This window comes from Eubalaena glacialis, chromosome 8, assembly GCF_028564815.1.
Source record: "Eubalaena glacialis isolate mEubGla1 chromosome 8, mEubGla1.1.hap2.+ XY, whole genome shotgun sequence".
In the NCBI taxonomy this organism is placed as follows: domain Eukaryota; kingdom Metazoa; phylum Chordata; class Mammalia; order Artiodactyla; family Balaenidae; genus Eubalaena; species Eubalaena glacialis.
The window spans coordinates 129,171,178-129,189,332 of NC_083723.1; the positions used below are offsets into that span (position 1 = coordinate 129,171,178).

General features: G+C 43.2%; 1 protein-coding gene and 1 non-coding gene across 2 annotated transcripts in view; both read right to left on the reverse strand.

The window, feature by feature from the left end:
• The window catches only part of NCAPG2 (non-SMC condensin II complex subunit G2), a 59,660-nt gene extending 42,929 nt beyond the window's left edge, over nt 1–16,731 (reverse strand). Inside the window, exons 1-9 of the mRNA XM_061199010.1 lie at nt 16,654–16,731; nt 14,042–14,161; nt 12,229–12,417; nt 11,786–11,900; nt 10,177–10,331; nt 8,629–8,763; nt 5,815–5,909; nt 3,230–3,299; nt 792–878 (exon numbers count right to left, since the gene is read on the reverse strand). Of these exons, the coding sequence (XP_061054993.1) occupies nt 792–878; nt 3,230–3,299; nt 5,815–5,909; nt 8,629–8,763; nt 10,177–10,331; nt 11,786–11,900; nt 12,229–12,417; nt 14,042–14,119 (924 nt within the window). The 5' untranslated portion in view covers nt 14,120–14,161; nt 16,654–16,731. The remainder of the gene's footprint in view (nt 1–791; nt 879–3,229; nt 3,300–5,814; nt 5,910–8,628; nt 8,764–10,176; nt 10,332–11,785; nt 11,901–12,228; nt 12,418–14,041; nt 14,162–16,653) is intronic.
• LOC133097110 (U6 spliceosomal RNA) lies at nt 4,802–4,908 on the reverse strand. The gene has a single exon (XR_009701983.1). It is a non-coding gene; the product is annotated as a U6 spliceosomal RNA (small nuclear RNA).
• Nucleotides 16,732–18,155: the final 1,424 nt, after the last annotated feature.

An 18,155-nucleotide genomic window follows, 5' to 3' on the forward strand; every position in this document is an offset into this window, starting at 1 on the left:
GTTCTTTATCTTTGGATAATGCAAAGTAAATCATCAAAAACGTAAAAGAAATGTTTTTTGTCCATTCAAACTTAATATAATTAGTATATTTACATCCTACAAATAATAGTTTCACTATACAAAAAAGTAAAGAGGTAGTCTTTTTTCCCTTAGCTTGACACACAGTTGCCAAAACTAACAGAAAGCAAAGAAGGCGTCGCCCCTGGATTAGGACACTGCTCAACACCACAGACCAGACCTTCCAATTCCTTCTCCAGGATCGCTGTGATTAGCCAACTCCTATCAGTGTAATAACCACACTGACAGCAGAGCCTTGCTTAGTCAGATCATGTACAACATGAGGATAAAATCCATATCCAAATTCTGAGACTACCTTTTAAAAATAAAATTGTATCAAGAGAAACTATCAAAACATTTATTCAATTTGGTTTGCAGAATACAAAGTGGAAATGTAATGTATGAGAGTAAATAACAAAAAATAATCTTGAATGGCCTCTTTTTTTGAAAACAGTGGTAGTGGCAGTAAGGAAGTGATGATTCTATACATTTTTATGTCAAATAATTTAATTGAAGTTGTTTGAATAAAGTTCTGATGTCTTAACAGTAGACCTTTGTTTTCCTAATCAAAACTTTGGTGGCAGGGTAAAAGTCCCAGGTTCCAAGTATCAAGATTCTGAGAAATCCTTTTAACGGATGCCTGTGAAAGCTTAACAAAATTTCACAAAAACAATTATCTGAAAACAAAAAAGATGAGACATGATTTTCAAAAGTGCTGTGAGAGTGTGGCTCACCTCGCGCACTCTGGTGTGCACTGGAGACTTCCGAGGAAGGTGGACCCCGTGGTACAAGAAGTCCTGGATGCAGCCGTTTTCGATGGCCTGCAACGACACCCCAACGCGAGAACTTGGGTGAGCGCATTCCCACAGACGGCAGGACAGACAGTACAGCGGTTAGAGCACAAAAGGACCGTCTGATCTGTTCATCTTCTATTTCATGAGGGAAAAAGCCTGGATCCTTTCATCAGAGCTTTTCGACTTTAAGTCTACACCTCTTAGAATCCCTTTCATCTTCATATACCAAAGAGAACTTTTAGTTTCCTTTGTCTTATTTGATGAAATATCACATTTGTGCTAAATAGCAGGGCACTGGGGCCTGGTTCAAGCCAGACAGGGCTCAGAGACTGAGGGGGGCCGGGAAGCACCCTCTCCTGAGTCATCCTGATAACCTCAGAAGACTGGATATGTTCCAAGAGCCGCCCCAGAACTGACAATGAACTACCTCTAAGGTGGGGGCCAGGATTCCAAACTGACCAAAACACCACCTTTCAGGGCTGCCACAGAGAGGGGCGGGGGGCAGGGGCGGGGATGTGGGCAGCTCCTCGTTCACGCCAGGACAGTGAAGGCCTGGTGTGCTAGCCTGCATTCTGCCTCCATACCCAGGATTCCATGGCTTTAGGGAAGGATATAAGGAAAACTTCCTACTAACATTTTTACCTCTTCTCCATGAACTTTGAACTGTCTGACTTGTGATGACGTAGGAGACACACGGCACTGCCAGTCAAGTGTCTGGGCCACAAAAGTTGACCGCTGAGAGCTAACTACCAGAACATGGACATCCTGCAACTGACCCAGGCTTTTCAACATTATCAATGGCAGACATTTTTTTTTAAAGAGAAGAGGGAGGAACGCTCTAAGAGATTTAAATGCTGTAACAAGCAAATGCCATTGGGAGACTTGTTGGATCCTGACTCCAAAAAAAACTATAAAAAGACATTTTTTAAACAAAGCAGAGAAATTTAAATATGACCCAATTAATTTTTTAAATACCCAGGAATTACTGTTAATTTTGTGAAGTATGATAATGGCACTGTATAACCATACTTTTTAGAGATGCATACTGAAGTACACAGAAATAAGGTGTCACGTCTGGAATTTGCTTTAAAAACTTGAAGGGACAGAGGCAAGAGAGGGAAGGGAGTGAAACTGAGAAGTACAAATTGCTAGTACTAATGTGGTACAGATCTAGTCAAAATTAAATTTTAAATTACAAACTCCTATTTTTTAAACCACTATTGGAGAAAAGGGGAACAAATACTCCTTCCTGTGAACAAGTTTCATGCAGTAATAAAGCAATGCAAAAAATGCATAACAATGTCCCGGTTCTGCCATTTCCCCCCAAAATTATACACTGTAAAACTATTCTACAAGTTGTCGGCAGGGGAATAGAAGTGGTAAGTTTTAGTTTTCTAAAAGTAGATGTCAGTGATAGACCCCAGTATAGTTAACCAAAGCTTAAGCTGGGCAGGAGAGTAGAGTGGGCAGAAATAAACTCCAAACATCTGGTGGTTAACCTCCCCTCTCCCCACCCCCACCAGTCCAGGGCCTGCTCCCCCAGGAGGAAAGACCCCTTTATGACTTAAGAGTAAAAATTTTACCCTAAGAAGGAAAAAAACACATCTAAGAACCTAGCATGAGAAAAACATAAGGGATATCAGACAAAGACACTTTCTTTCGATTTTTTTCCAAAAGAGCCTGTGAATGTTTAATTGTGACTGTGAATTACACAGCCAGAATGTAGGTGTTATAGTCATTAAAGGTTAGCTGTATTCAAACACAGTCTTTAAATTCTCAAATGATGTTGCTAAAGAGGTGGCCTGAGGGTCCCGAGGAGCACTGGCCAGAAGAAACAGAACGCAAGCCACAGACACAATTCTAAACTTTCTAGAGGCCACATTAAAAACAGAAAAAGGTAAACTTATTTTAATAATATATTTTGTTTAGCCCAATATATCCAACACACTATCATTTCAACATGCAATCAATATTCTTTTTTAAAAAACCACGAGATATTTTACATTCTTCTTTTTCCACACTGTCTTCCAAGCCTGGTGAGTTTCTTACATTTACAGCCCATCTCAGTTTGGACTGGCCATGTTTCAGAGGCCCGGCAGCCACATGTGGCTGGGCACTACAGGTCTAGAGCTGCCAAAATGCCTGGGGCAAAAGTCTTGATTCCACTCAAACTACACGGCACAGTGAGTCACGGGCATCTTGAGGCTGTGCTCAGGCACGGACGTGACCCTGAGTGAGCGTGGAGGACGCTCACCATGGGCTTTAGCGTGACAGACAAGCATCAGCACAGGTTTCAAATGGCCCTACTGTAGCTACTTATTTAGTAACCAGAACACAATAAAAATGTGTTAACATTTCATAAAATGAAGAGGAAATACCTCTAATATTTTCCCTGAAGCCTTTCTCCAAGCTCTGAAATAAACTTCTGCAATGTGTACCATCAAAGATCTAGAAGAAAAAATCAAAAAATTTTAATGCAAGTCAGAAGAATTATATTTTTAATGTGTATCATTTCAGAAACTCTCCTCTTCTAGGGAAGAAGAAACTGTTTTGGACTAGTGCTTTGCAAAGCAGAGATATGTTATCCACCTGCAGCAGAAAGTAGAAAACAAAAGTCTGGAGAAGGAGGACTGAAATGTCAAACCATTTCTTTCTTCTCAGTCAGGCTTCCCCAGAACTTTACTATTTCCTATAAAACTATGACACATAGCCCAGAACCAAATTCTTAAGTAAAAAACCTTTAAATATAAGTACACTTTTTGACTTGGAAGTCATCTTGGACTTTCCGAACTAATTCACTCAGGTACAGGGAGCCCTAAAATACCAGGGCTGACTTAGAATCATAATTAGGAAAATCTGCTGGTTCAACCCAAATATTCTGCAAATGAGGGAACAGGAGAAAGTATTCTAGTAAACAATCAGAGATCCAGAATCACATCTCAGCTCAATACTTATACAGCTGCCTGACGTAACCAGGCCCACCTCAAGAGTTTGAGGATTCAGTTTTTTTTTTTTTTAGATTCCATATATATGTGTTAGCATACGGTATTTGTTTTTCTCTTTCTGACTTACTTCACTCTGTATGACAGTCTCTAGGTCCATCCACCTCACTACAAAGAACTCGGTTTCGTTTCTTTTTATGGTTGAGTAATATTCCATTGTATATATGTGCCACATCTTCTTTATCCATTCATCTGTCAATGGACACTTAGATTGCTTCCATGTCCTGGCTATTGTAAACAGTGCTGCAATGCACATTGTGGTACATGACTCTTTTTGAATTATGGTTTTCTCAGGGTATATGCCCAGTAGTGGGATTGCTGGGTCGTATGGTAGTTCTATTTTTAGTTTTTTAAGGAATATCCGTACTGTTCTCCATAGTGGCTGTATCAATTTACATTCCCACCAACAGTGCAAGAAGGTTCCCTTTTCTCCACACCCTGTCCAGCATTTATTGTTTGTAGATTTTTTTTTTTTAATTATTTTATTTCATTTATTTTTGGCTGCATTGGGTCTTTGTTGCTGTGCACGGGCTTTCTCTAGTTGTGGCGAGTGGGGGCTACTCTTCGTTGCGGTGTGCGGGCTTCTCATTGCAGTGGCTTCTCTTGTTGTGGAGCACGGGCTCTAGGCGCATGGGCTTCAGTAGTTGTGGCACATGGGCTCAGTAGTTGTGGCTCGTGGGCTCTAGAGCGCAGGCTCAGTAGTTGTGGCACACGGGCTTAGTTGCTCTGCGGCATGTGGGATCTTCCCGGACCAGGGATTGAACACGCGTCCCCTGCACTGGCAGGCGGATTCTTAACCACTGCGCCACCAGGGAAGTCCGTTTGTAGATTTTTTGATGATGGCCATTCTGACTGGTGTGAGGTGATACCTCATTGTAGTTTTGATTTGCATTTCTCTAATGATTAGTGATGTTGAGCATCCTTTCATGTGTTTGTTGGCAATCTGTAAAAAATACGGAACGCTTCACGAATTTGGGTGTCATCCTTGCACAGGGGCCATGCTAACCTTCTCTGTATCGTCCCAATTTTAGTATATGTGCTGCCAAAGCAAACACAAGGATTCGGTTTTAAAATGCAGCCTCGGGCTTCCCTGGTGGTACAGTGGTTAAGAATCTGACTACCAGTGCAGGGGACACGGGTTTGAGCCCTGGTCCGGGAAGACCTCACATGCCGTGGAGCAAATAAGCTCGTGCGCCACAACTACTGGGCCTGCGCTCTAGAGCCCGAGAGCCACAACTACTGAGCCCGTGTGCTGCAACTACTGAAGCCTATGTGCCTAGAGTCCGTGCTCTGCAACAAAAAAAGCCACCACAATGAGAAGCCCGTGCACCACAACAAAGAGTAGCCCCCGCTCACCGCAACTAGAGAAAGCCCATGCACAGCAACGAAGACCCAGCGCAGCTAATAATAAATAAATAAATAAATAAATAAATAAATAAATAAATAAATAAATAAATAAATAAAATGCAGCCTCCTTCAGCCCCGGAGCAGATTAAGTACTTGGCCGTGAATCCAGCAGATAGCTCCAAATGCTGTCAGGGCCCAGAGGCTGGGAGCTCGGGCAAGAGCGTGCTTCCGAGCCCCTTCCCCAAGGGCTCTTCCCACCAACCACATAGCTCAGTCCACGGGAAGTCGCACAGTGCACATTACATCCAAAGGTATCAGAAGTGCTAGTGACATGGGCTTTACTATCACTGAAGCTGAAATTTAACTGGTAAATAATTTGACTATTTAAAGAACTACCACAAAGTAAAATCTTAATTTCAGTGTCACTACGGAAAAAAAATGGTTTCCTATAGCAAGGGAAAAAAATATCCAGTGATACAACAGTACATAATAAATAATAGTTTAAGAGATAATTTTTACAGCTTCTAATACATTAATATAATTTAAAAGTCAGGTCACATAGAAACTTTCAAAACCACACTAAGCACAAAATATTAATTACCCTTAATACTTACTTTTGTAATCCTTGTAACTGGTTTTTAATGGTCCCATGGATCATTTTAATGAAATTTATATTCCAGTTGAAGAGAGAACTAAGAAATCTTCTTCCCTATAAATTAAAAAAGTAGGATATAATGTTAAAATTGCAACCAAATAAAAAGTTCCCGGGAACTAAAAAACAAACATTCTTTGCAAGTGTAGTAACACTCAAGTTTGCTACACCCAACAAGGAAGCATCCCTACTTCTAAGTTAGAATCTACACACTGAAGGTGCACTCGAGCACAGTGCTTCAGGGGGCAGTCCCGTGTGGGGACGGCGGCGGGAGCCTCGCAGGGACCGAGCTGGGCAGCAGCAGAAGGTGGGAGGCTCCCCGTGGAGGGCGGAGCAACAGGCACCTCGGAGCTACTCCTGTCCGACCACACGGTGACCCAGACAGCTACCCCACAGCCCAGCAGGCAAGGTAAATGCTGCATCAGCACTTCACTCTGGCTCTGTCCTGATGTCTCCACAACCTAAAATCAAAGAATGCTTGAAATCTAGCATCTTGGGGTGGGAATGGAACTGAACATCCCTTCATTTCATCTTTTATAAAAGACAAAACTGAGGGCTTGTGAAGTTAAGAGGCTAAGTATTTGCCAAGGTAGAATTTTCAAATACATATAGTCCCCATATATTATATGTAATTATAAATGTCATACATATATCATGTAATATTAATTTTTATGCATACTACTAGATTACACATGTGAACCTAAAAGGCAAGATTATATTTACTCTCTACAGGGGGCATAAAATACTCCTGCCCAGAGTTTCCCTGTGAAGGGCACCATCACCTCCTCACTGCTTACCAGCACACCAGTGTCTGGAGTCCTACAGACACGCAACACACTTTGATACAAAAGGCAGGGTAACCATACTTGCAACAGGTAAGTTTTTTAAAAAGTATTTACTGGGACTTCCCTGGCAGTCCAGTGGTTAGGACTCTGCGCTCCCAATGCAGGGGGCCCAGGTTCGATCCCTGGTCGGGGAACTAGATCCCACATGCATGCCGCAACTAAAGAGCCCACATGTGGCAATGAAGATCCCACCTGCGGCAACTAAGACCCAGTGCAGCCAAATAAATTAAAAAAAACAAACAAACAAGTATTTACTGGAAGTAACTTGCCAGTAGAGTATAGAAGAGATTTACTGTTTACCAAGAATGACTGGAAACTGACATGACCAAATTAATGACTGATTAGGAAACTAAGTTTAGATATCTTAAATTCAAAAGAGCACATCAATTTAAAAAAAGAGAGAGCTTTAAGACACACACGTGTATATTTATGTCTACACCTGCACATACATATGTGTGAGACAAGCACGCTTCATCCACTGCTATGTATAAGTCAATATAAATAAAGTGTATTTATCTGAATCCACTCTTAACTTCTTTACTCTCCCAAATTTTACAACAACCCTGGGATACTCAGGGCAGAGGCCATGCGTCCAGCGTCTTCCCAACAATGATGATGGGAGAGTAGCAAGAACACAGTCAGGGCACTTCCTGCCCTGCAGGCACTAAAAGCTCTATGAATAGCCTCGTATGCCGCTCAAGGGAATCCTGGGAAAGGGCACCTGCTGTTCCTATTTTACAGAAGGAAATACTGAGATTGAAAGGAGTGTGATCAAGGTCACCACCTACTCAGTGGACAAACAGGGGTCTGAACACAGCCTTTCTGACCCCGAGAGCTGAAGGTCTTGGCCAGCGTGGCCAGTCATCCGGTACAGCCCTTTAACCTCGCCAGCAGAGACTGTGCGTGGGGAGTGGGCAAACTGGGGTCAAATCCTTCACTCCCCTGGCCAGCTGTAAGGGTGAAACCTTGAGCAAACTCTTCATTTAGGGTCCCCCCCCTCCTCTGGGAGGTCCTTCCCCACACATCCTTCGAGGGGGTGACAACTGCCTCCTTTTGCCTCCAATCAGGTCTGCCAGGCCACAAATAATCAGAAGAAGGCTACATTCCAAAATAAAAAAAATGTGCTTTGCATCCCCGGCATGGAGATACTGTCAATCTACAACAACTACAGAAAACTCCTAAGACAACGGACCAACGTGTCCAAGAGAACCAGACAAGCCACTCTGCAATTTGTAATCCTCTGGTAGCCACATTAATAAAAGCAAAAAAGATTAAATTAACTTTAATAATATATTTATATAGTCCAATATATCCAAAATATCATTTAAATATGTAATAAATGTATAAAAATTATTAGTGGGATATTTAACATTCTTTTCCCGTATTAAGTTTCAAATCCGTGTGTAGTTTTCACTCAAGGCCACAACTGGACTGGCCATATTTCATGAGCTTGCTCAATAGCCACATGTGGGAGTGACCACGAGTGGACAATGTAGCACTGGGCCAGAAGCCTCTCTTTGGATTTATTGGATGGGTAGGAAAAAGAAACCAAGAATACTGTGTGATGATGGTTTTGAGTTATATGCCAATTAACCTGGAATTAGGGCAGAGGGTCAGATCCATGGGGAAGTGCTTGCTCAACCCTATTTTTATTCATTTTTAATTTACAATGCAGTCATGGTTCCCCCAGGATTCACACAGCCACCTGTTCCCTTCTGATTTAATGAAGAAATACGCAAGGACTTGGAAAACGTTTGCTTAACACTGCCATGCAGTAAAAATGAATTGCAAAAAATATAACAGCTCTTGATAGTTAAGCTGACTCTTTTATTAATACACTGAGCATGATGCAAACAGCAAACACATGAACTTAAGAAAAACTTCCATTAAAAAGCAGTTCACAAACACACCAAAAAAGAAAAACCATTTACCTCTTCTTTTCTGATATAATTAACATTTATGAAGCACTCAAGCAGCATGTCTTCAATTTCTCTACTTTCCTCCAAATCATAATCAAAGCAATATAAAGCTCGATGGATACGCCATAGCCGACAGATGTCTGCACCCTGGGAATGACAGGAAAAGAAAAACGTCTGAGTTTTTCTTTTATAAAGGGTAAGGCCACATTTCAAAATATGAGACTATTTTATATCATCAAAAAAAGAAATAATGCCAAGAGAAAACATCTTAAATTTTGCAAATGGAGCTCTCGAGAACATTTTCTTAAAACCTAGGCAAAAGCAAGCAGAGATGTTGATAGACAGAGCTGTTCACCAGTTTCGTGCGATGAGCATGAGTCTATGCTGACCAGTGTGGAGCATCAGCCACGTCGGGCTATGGAGCAACTGACACGGGACCGGTGCCACCGAGGAAACAAACCTTTAACTTTCTTAACTTGAAATGTAAATGGCCCTGTGTGGCTAGCGGCTACTGTGGTAAAGGCACAGGTGTAGAACATAAGGAAGACGTTAAATAGAGTCTTGATTTAAAAGCTGAACAAAAAGGGCAGTGAAAATGGATTTTAAAAAGGCAAACCAATGACGGCTTAAGGCTAAGTTCTGACACAAACAAGGATTTTTCAAATCACTCCTATGGCCAGCAGAGAAAGTCAGAGCACTAGCTGAGGACATAGCCAAACAGGTTCTTTTCTGCCATAAAACTGACTGCTCCTGGGAGGCCACAGTGAGACGGACTCTCCCACGGGTGGTAAGAACGTGACCAGCTGCGAGCTTTACAGAAAGCTGTTGGCAATGTGTACCAAGAGCTCCAAGTTCAAACCCACTGACCTACAAATTTCACTTTGTAGGTACCTTTGTAGGAACCTGTAACAAGTAAGTAAAGATGTGAGGGGGGCGGTCAAAGAGAAATCCCCAAAGATCCCTAGAATCACAAGGGTCACCTTGGCTGTGGGATTATGGACGATTTTTCTCTTCCTCATTTTCCCTCTTCTTCATTTGCCCAATTTTCTAAGATGAACATAAGTATCTGCTGTTGTTTGATCAGGGAAAAATACTGCTCTTTTTCTGGATTTCTGAATTGTATACCAAAGACTGAAGGATGAGAAACAGCCCAAGTTACACCCAACCCTCACCATGCCCTCTGTTGGCCCCGCCGAAGCTTCCTCAGGCCTGGGCTGCAGTCCACAGCCCCACCCTGGCTGCCCTCCTGCCCAGCGCCCCCTCGGGTCTGCAGGCCCTCCCTGACCACCCCACCCCCTTCTGTCCTTCCCTGAGCAATTCCCACCATGGGGACAGCCTCTCAAAGGCCACATACCGAGGAAGATGGGGAGAAAGCCTGCGTACGACCACACGTGGAGCCTCTGCCCACCCTCGACTGCCCACCTCTGAATATCCTCCAGTGCAAAACCCTAACTGAAAGCCACTGGGCCAGGCCTCTCGCAAGCAAACACAATTACTAACTGGTATAAACACCTGCACTTTCAAGTAACACGCAGCATGTACTTTAGAAAGCGAACACACTGTTTTTGTCTTGAGACTTCTCCTCAGCAGCATGACGAAAGCAGTCTTCCCCATGTCCTCCTTGGCGGGCAGGCCTCTCTCCCACCACATCACACACAGATCCTGGATGGAGCCCTGGAGCTCTCGTTCGGAGTCAGGTAGCGCGTACGAAACACCTACAACGGAGCAGTCATCGCGCGATGAGTAAAGTGAAGCAGTGTCAGTCCATATCCAACCGCGTAGAGCACGATGACTTCAAAGGTCTGCCAAGCAAATACTAGTTTATGCTTAACTTGCCAAAGACTTGTCCACATTATTTATGGGATACAAATGGTGTTAATTAAAAAATTGTTTTCCACTGTTATAAAAGCAGACCCAATAGAACCGAGAATTTTAGAACTGGAAGACCCAGAGAGGGCCTATTGTCCAAACTCCTAATCTACAAGAGGCAGACACTGGGCTCCAAATCCGAGTGTAGGGACACCCATTGCAACACTCAGCAGTAAAGCAAGGCCCGGCCTAGTGACCAGCAACACACTACAACCATCCCTCAGTTTGTTGGCCTCAAGTTCTGGCTCACTGGTGAAAAAGAGTAAAAGCAACTATTATAATGAATACAAAAGCTATAGTACTGTTATTAACAGAAGAGCTCAAGAACTAATTTAAAATACTGATAATGTGCTCATAACTGTAATCCACAGACATCCGAATGCCATTACTCTGATGTAAAATTCCTGAATTAATGGGGATTGATGCACAATATTAGCACTCATCATTTTATAAAGCATGTAGGGAGACTGAAGATAAACTGGTGGTAACACCCACAAGCATTTGGGAGCTACTTTCATACTGTAGGGTAACTTCTTAATAAGACACATTATTTCAACACAAGAATTCTTAATAAAACAGCATACTAAACAGATATGTAAACCAAGTGACGCTGAGAATCTGTCACATGGAACTAATCAGATTCACACAGTAGAGGTGAGGGTACTTGGGATATTTTTCTTAAAGAACATTACTAAAAGTTACTTTTGCATCTTTTATATCTATAATTTTACACATATAATATTACATAATCAGATCTTCTCATTAATTCAGACTAGTGTTCCCACTAAATTAATAACTACAATTTTACAGTTTAGTTAAAATTTGAAAAGTACCATGATATAAATATTAGTATAGTAAAACTCCCCTAAGAGTCAACAATTATTCCTCAGGTCATGTTCATAACATACTTAAAGAAAAAAATGCAATGTCACAAATGCTGGGCTAACTTGAAATGTCTGGCAGTAATCACTAGTTGAGAAATTTATAATCAGACTGCTTCCCCTTTATCAGCTCTTATCCTTGGTCCTGAAGGTCAAATAAGACATCTCTAAAAGCCCCTAAACAGCAGTCAGTTGCTCAGTAACGCACATTTTCACCATGTGAACCATTTATATGTGGCTTACATTAAATAATTACTTAGGATAGCCCCTAAAAGAATGATCTTTTGCTCATTTTTTTTAGCTGAAGTACAAGAGCTTGACTGCAAAGTTCTGCTTCTCCGCTGCCGAGGGCTCCCTTGTACCAAGTGTCACTCAGACACCACTCATACGCACGCCACATTGTAGCTGAGTCAACTTACCATTTAATATAACAGCACACTCCAGTAAGGCTTCATAATTCTCACTTTCATTTATAACAGACACAGAAGCAAGAATCACAGATGTAATTGCATGAATTATTTCTATGTTTTTTTTCTATAAATGAAAAAAAATCAGAGTACAAGTAAATTAAAATCAACTTAAAATTTAATTTTTAAATGTAAAAGAAAATCAAGCCACATTTGACACTTATTCTAAAAAGTGAATTAAAGCTGAACACAAGTCAGCAGTCTGAAACAGCAACACTGAATACTAGATTAATGGTGGTAGGATCAGAAAAGGGTATAACTACATTAAACAGACTTCTGATATTCTTGACTTCTACCTTTAAATTTTTCCTTAACTTAAAATTCAATTATACACAAAAAACAATTATTTTTTTAACAAAGAAAAAGGAAATTGATTTTTGAAAGACTGGTGCTACCATTTTTGACCCCTGCTCTGTTTCCATACTGCCTTCACCGGGGGCTTCCACTGGCTGCCAGCCGTCCACCGGGCTCTCCACCAACACATCCGTTAATAAATTCTTGAGTCTTTGCCATAGCTCTTCTTTCTGTTTCCTTGACAATTCATCTAGTAATTCACTTAAGTTGAAAGGGTCAGAAGCATCTTTCTGCAAAATAAATAGCAACTGTTACATTCCAAATACAAAAGATTAGTTCTATCCTTGGCAAAAAGTTTATGCACTAGCTTAGTTAGAAGCTCAAGAGTTTGGCTGTAGTTTTCAAAGTCCATTCTTAAAAGGGAAAAGTAAAGGGGTTATCAGACAGAAAGTAGCAGATCCCTCCTACCCCTAGCCAGTCCTGCTAAACTAATCTTCACCCACTTAGCAAAAACCCTCCCTGAAATCAATCCATCCAGATGTCCACCATCTCCAGGTCTATAATTAGGTTACAAAAGTATACTAGAGCTAAACTAATAACAAAAGCAACAACGATAATAAGGCATCCACGCCAAGGACTGCATGCTAAGTTTCTGGTCTCCAACCTAACTTGGGCCATGACTTTGTCCCTGAATCCAATCTGGTACAATCTGAGCACCGAAATAGCGACAGTAAGGGATAATAACCCTTTGAATAAGACAAGAATCAACGAGGCCATACTGATAATAGCAATGAATAAATACAGAAGCAATATGCGATTGGGAAATCACAGTTTTGTAGCTATCATAGTAATAATCGATTCAGGCAAGAATCGTCAACTACTTCTACCCAGTGAGGAGGTCATAACACCACTTATGTACGCAGTTCCTCCAAAACGCATAAATAAACTTAACCACATCAGCAAACAAGGGCAAAGGAAGGACAGACCACGGAACTGCTGCCTGCACTTCTCAAGACCGTCAGTCATGAAAAGGGATGCTGTGAAACTCTCTGGATTAAAGAGACCAGCAAGTCAGACAGAGGAGCACAGAGCGTGATACGGGACTGGGCAAAAAGATCCGCAAACACCCTGCAGGTGACCGTCCAGCTCCCTCTTTGAAGGTTTTACTGTGACTCTACAGGAGAGTGTCTATGTTCTAGGAACACCCAGGGAAATACTGAGGGATAATGAGACATGGCCTGCAACTGACTCTCCAATGATGCAAAAAGAATACGGGAAGACTAAGAACGCTGGAGAGGAGGGGCAGGCGGGAACTGGCAGGGCGGCTCACTAGGCAAGGGGCGGGGCAGTCCCCCAGGGCCCTCCAAGGCCACTTCTCCATCCTAATCCTACCAGCCTCCTCTCGCAGGACGCTCACCCGAGCTGTTCAAGGGTCTTTGTCTTTCCCTTTTGTCCAGAATTCTCTCCCCCAGTCTCCACGCAGCCCATTCAGATCCCTGATAAAACTACCCTGTCCCTCCACACCCTTGCCCCAGCTTAGCCCTTACCCTGCTGTAGTTTCACGCCTGAATCCACCACAACCCAGGAGATAACTGAGGACAAAAAGGATGTCTTCCTCACTGTGCCACGCACGTAGCAAGAGGTCAGTAAAGACTTAAGTAATTAGAAGCACACTGCATTACACCACTTAGCATCCTTACAGCAACCCTCTTAAAAGAAAGGAGGGAATACCATTTGGGAGTAGTTGCCCATCAGCAGGTCTATCTGAGTATAGTTTTCTGTTACTTTTTTAAATAAACCTTGGTCCCTACGGATTCACTGAGATGGCTATATTTCATTTGTGGATATAATGATTTTAGGAAAATGTCTTACATTAACGGTCACAAACACAATAAAGCTAAACATAAAACTTACATCAAGTTGAATGAATTGCAAAAATTCTCCAATCAGCTCCTTAGACACTGCTTGTACAAATGTCTCACGTTTTTCCATGGCAGATCAAACTGTTTTTCATATGGCATTTATTCTGTAACCCTAGTAAAAAACACAATCATATTGAAACTTGCATTTGCAAATATACCTTTTCCTACAAGATGTAATTTGGTACATTAGTTAGTATCCAAAACTGCAAGAAAATCCCTGTACCACCTATGATAGACAGTTTCTAACAATATTCTGACATAAACAAGTTACAATATCTAAAAAATAACTTCCCTACCAAGGGAGAAAGGGGAGGGAGGGAGGGATAAACTGGGAGATTGGGATTGATATATACACACTACTATGTATAAAACAGATAACTAATAAGAACCTACTGTACAGCACAGGGAATTCTACTCAGTACTCTGTAATGACCTATATGGGAACAGAATCTAAAAAAGAGTGGATATGTGTATACGTATAGCTGATTCACTTTGCTGTACAGCAGAAACTAACACAACATTGTAAATCAATTATACTGCCATAACAATTAATTTAAAAAATAAATAAAAATAACTTCCCTATTTTCTTTACTGAGAATAGTATCAACATAACATCATGTTTCTATCGAATGTTAACGAAGTTATCAACTAAGGAAAGAGAAACCCAACAGCTCCAGGAGGCTCACCTCCTCTCCCTTTTCAGCACCTTCGCAAGACGCTCCTTCAGGTCTGCGTCAGCTCAGAACAGACCAAGCCCAGCTGCTAAATCCTGAAGACTCTCCTTTCCTAAAGCACCACTCCTCCACCAAGAAAATCCCTGTCACGGTCACACTGTTATGCAGAGTGTGGCCCTGGGGTCACCTGGGAGCTTGTTAGGGCGCACCGGGTGCTCCCAACAACAGCACACTCTTCCCCACCCCTGCGGGACGAGAGCTCAGGGACTGTGTGCAACCTCCCTCGCTGCCCGTGTCTCCCCTAACAAACCCTATCTGCCATTCACACCACCTCGTGCTAGCGGTCCCCGGTTTGAAAGACATCAGCCCAGTGAAGTAATAGCAAAATGATGGAACATACGTGTAACAGGACGCTCACTTTACAAATAAGTGAAAACCTCCTGCAGTCATAAGGAGAGCAACATGGAAAATTACTGGTACCAACGGCAATAATTATGGGGATAGAGTCATCTTAAATACAGAACCCCAAGATCTTAGCATTTAAATTAAACCAACAAGGATAGAAAATAACTTCTCCACATAAGTACCACTGAAGTGTGGCCACCTCATCCCTCAACTCAGATGCCTGAGCTATGAGCATAACTTGCGACTGGCTAAGCGGGCAGGAGGGCCACCAGCAACAAGCCTGATGAGTGACAATGGCTAGTACCAATTCAAGAGTTTAAATAAACAATATTCCAAAAAGGTGCAATCAACTGCATGGAATCATATACCTTAAACTGGGACCCTCCTTGCTTTTTCGTGATTCTGCTAACTTTTCTGGTTTGCTCTATTTCCAAGTGTAATTCTTGGCATGTTGGTCTTAACCACAGTAATCCTCTGCCACTAGACTACCAGATTTATTGTCACACTCCCCACTGTCTCTCTGACACTAGTGACTGTAGTTCTTCAAGGGTTACTAATTTCTTAACTTACACGCAACCTCCCTCTCTCAAAGTGACCCACTACTATGTGCACAAGACCTCACCCTTCCAGCCAGAGCTACCTTCTAGGTGAGAGATCATCCCACCATGCAGCTACCGTCCCCATGGCACTGTGCTCTTCACACAGGAGGTCGGCGCTAAATTAAGATGAGCATTAAAAAGAGATCCCTGTCACACTGTCACCATGGAAAACCCTCGTCACCTGGAGCAAACCATTCATCTCAGACGTAGGAGAGATACTTGAGGACAGGTTTCCCAGAGCATGGAGGCTCACGGAACTGATCTCTGAGGTCAGTCTCTGGTCCAGGGCTGGAGGAGTTCTCTCTAAGGTCAGTCCCAGGTCCAGGCTGGGGGTCCTGTCTGGGGTCAGTCCCAGGTCCAGGACTGGAGGTCCTCTCTGGGATCAGCCCTTGGTCCAGGGCTCAGGGGTTCCTGTCTGGGGTCAGTCCCAGGTCGAGGACTGGGGGTCCTGTCCGGTGTCAGCTCTCGGTCCAGGGCTCGGGGGGTCCTGTCCGGGGTCAGTCCCAGGTCCAGGGCTCAGGGGGTCCTGTCTGGGGTCAGTCGCGGGTCCAGGGCTGGGGGTCCTGTCCGGTGTCAGCCCTCGGTCCAGGGCTCGGGGGGTCCCGTCTGGGGTCAGTCCCAGGTCCAGGGCTCAGGGGGTCCCATACGGAGTCAGTTCCCAGCCCAGGCTGGGGGTCCTGTCCAGTGTCAGTCCCGGGTCCAGGCTGGATATCCTCTAAATTCAGTCCTGGAGGGAAGGCGCGGAGTGTGGCGCGCTCCCGGCCCCGGTGCCCACCTCTTCGGCCACCTCAGAGCCGCCAGCCGGGCCGCGGGCTCAGATCACGGCCCATGCGGAGGCTGCGGTGCTAGGGGTCCGACCTGCCCGACCCCGCTGTTTCCCGGGCCCCTGCCACCAGCCTTTCGCGGGCCGGCACCGCGGCGCTCACCTCGTCCCCGGGACCCGCAGATTCCCGCGCTCGGACCAGATTCAAACCCGCCCGCCGACGCCCTCGACGCGCTCCGCCCGCCCGCGCGTCACCACGCGCCACTCTCGCGAGAACTGGAAGCGTCCGGGCGGGGCCTAGGGAGGGCGCACGCCCCGCCTCCCAGTCGGCGCCCGAGCCCCGCCCCGACCGTAGCCCCTCCCCCAAGGCCCACCACTCCCGGGCCCGGGCCCCGCCTCTTCCACGCGAGCTCGGATCCTGACATTTTTTAGTCTGACATAAAAATTTGTCTTGCCTTAAATGACTGAAATGGATGCAATCTCTGACATAAAGATTGACTCAAAATAAAACTGACATCATCCTTTATATATATCAAGTGACGTCTGAATTCTCTAGCAATTGGACGAGTGTTCGTGAACGCATATGTCAATTCCACGTTTCCCACATAACTCTGTACTAACGTAGTATCTACTTTTGCTACGCAGCTTCTATGGACCATGTCTCCAGCAAATATATATATAAATAAACACATATACGTATATACAGATACATATTTAGTATCTCGTGACCAAAATTCTCTACATTCACACTTTTATTAATTAGGGATACAAATAGATCAAAGCCGTATCAACTGACTATAAATTTGATATGTACTTATCAAATATAAAACAAATTTTGTTGAAACACACCTCTTAACGCTATGGTCAAGACTATTTTTTCAATCAATTTATGTTTCTAAGAATAAATATTCTATTCTGATTTTTTATGTTTATAGATGTAAATACTGAGAAAACTTGTTCACACCAAAAAAAGCAGACAGAAATGAAAAAAAAATTAATAGCAATGTACCCTATTCCTTGAATGTATTTTAATTAAATGCCAAAAATCACATACTGATCTATAATCAATTTCTTTTAATTTAACTTGTTATCAGCTAATAACTTGATTGGGCTTTCCTTCAATTTTTGTTCAAAGCAAAGACTTGGAAACCACCTGAATTTCAAAAAGAATTTTTACCCAGTCACTTAAAATCATTTCTCAGTTTCCAAAAAACCTTTAGCCAGATACATTGAATTACTATTAATTATATCAGTTACTTTTATTTCAAGGCACTTTTGCCAATACAATTATTTTTAAATAAAATCTTCTATTGCTTGCTTTATGTTTCTCCCACACCTTGAAGAGCTGCAGATTGCACTCACTCAGTTTATGGAAACAATCTGATCCATAAATCCAGGCCTCACCGTTAAGCCAATCAGCCAAATCAGAATGAACTGTGTTGGAAAAGCCTCGGGAACTGTTCATAAACTGCTGAGGAATAAAGAATGCATATCTCTAAGATGGGGGCCATGGGCCCACTCGGACACCAGGGTCAAGGAACAAAGGCCCCAGGCTCACCCCAGGCCTATCCTCCACCTGGAGTTAGGGCCTGGAGGAAGACTGTCCCCAGGGGTCCAGCATGAGCCCATCACCCCGTGTCCTGAGGCTTTGGGCTTTGCTGTGAG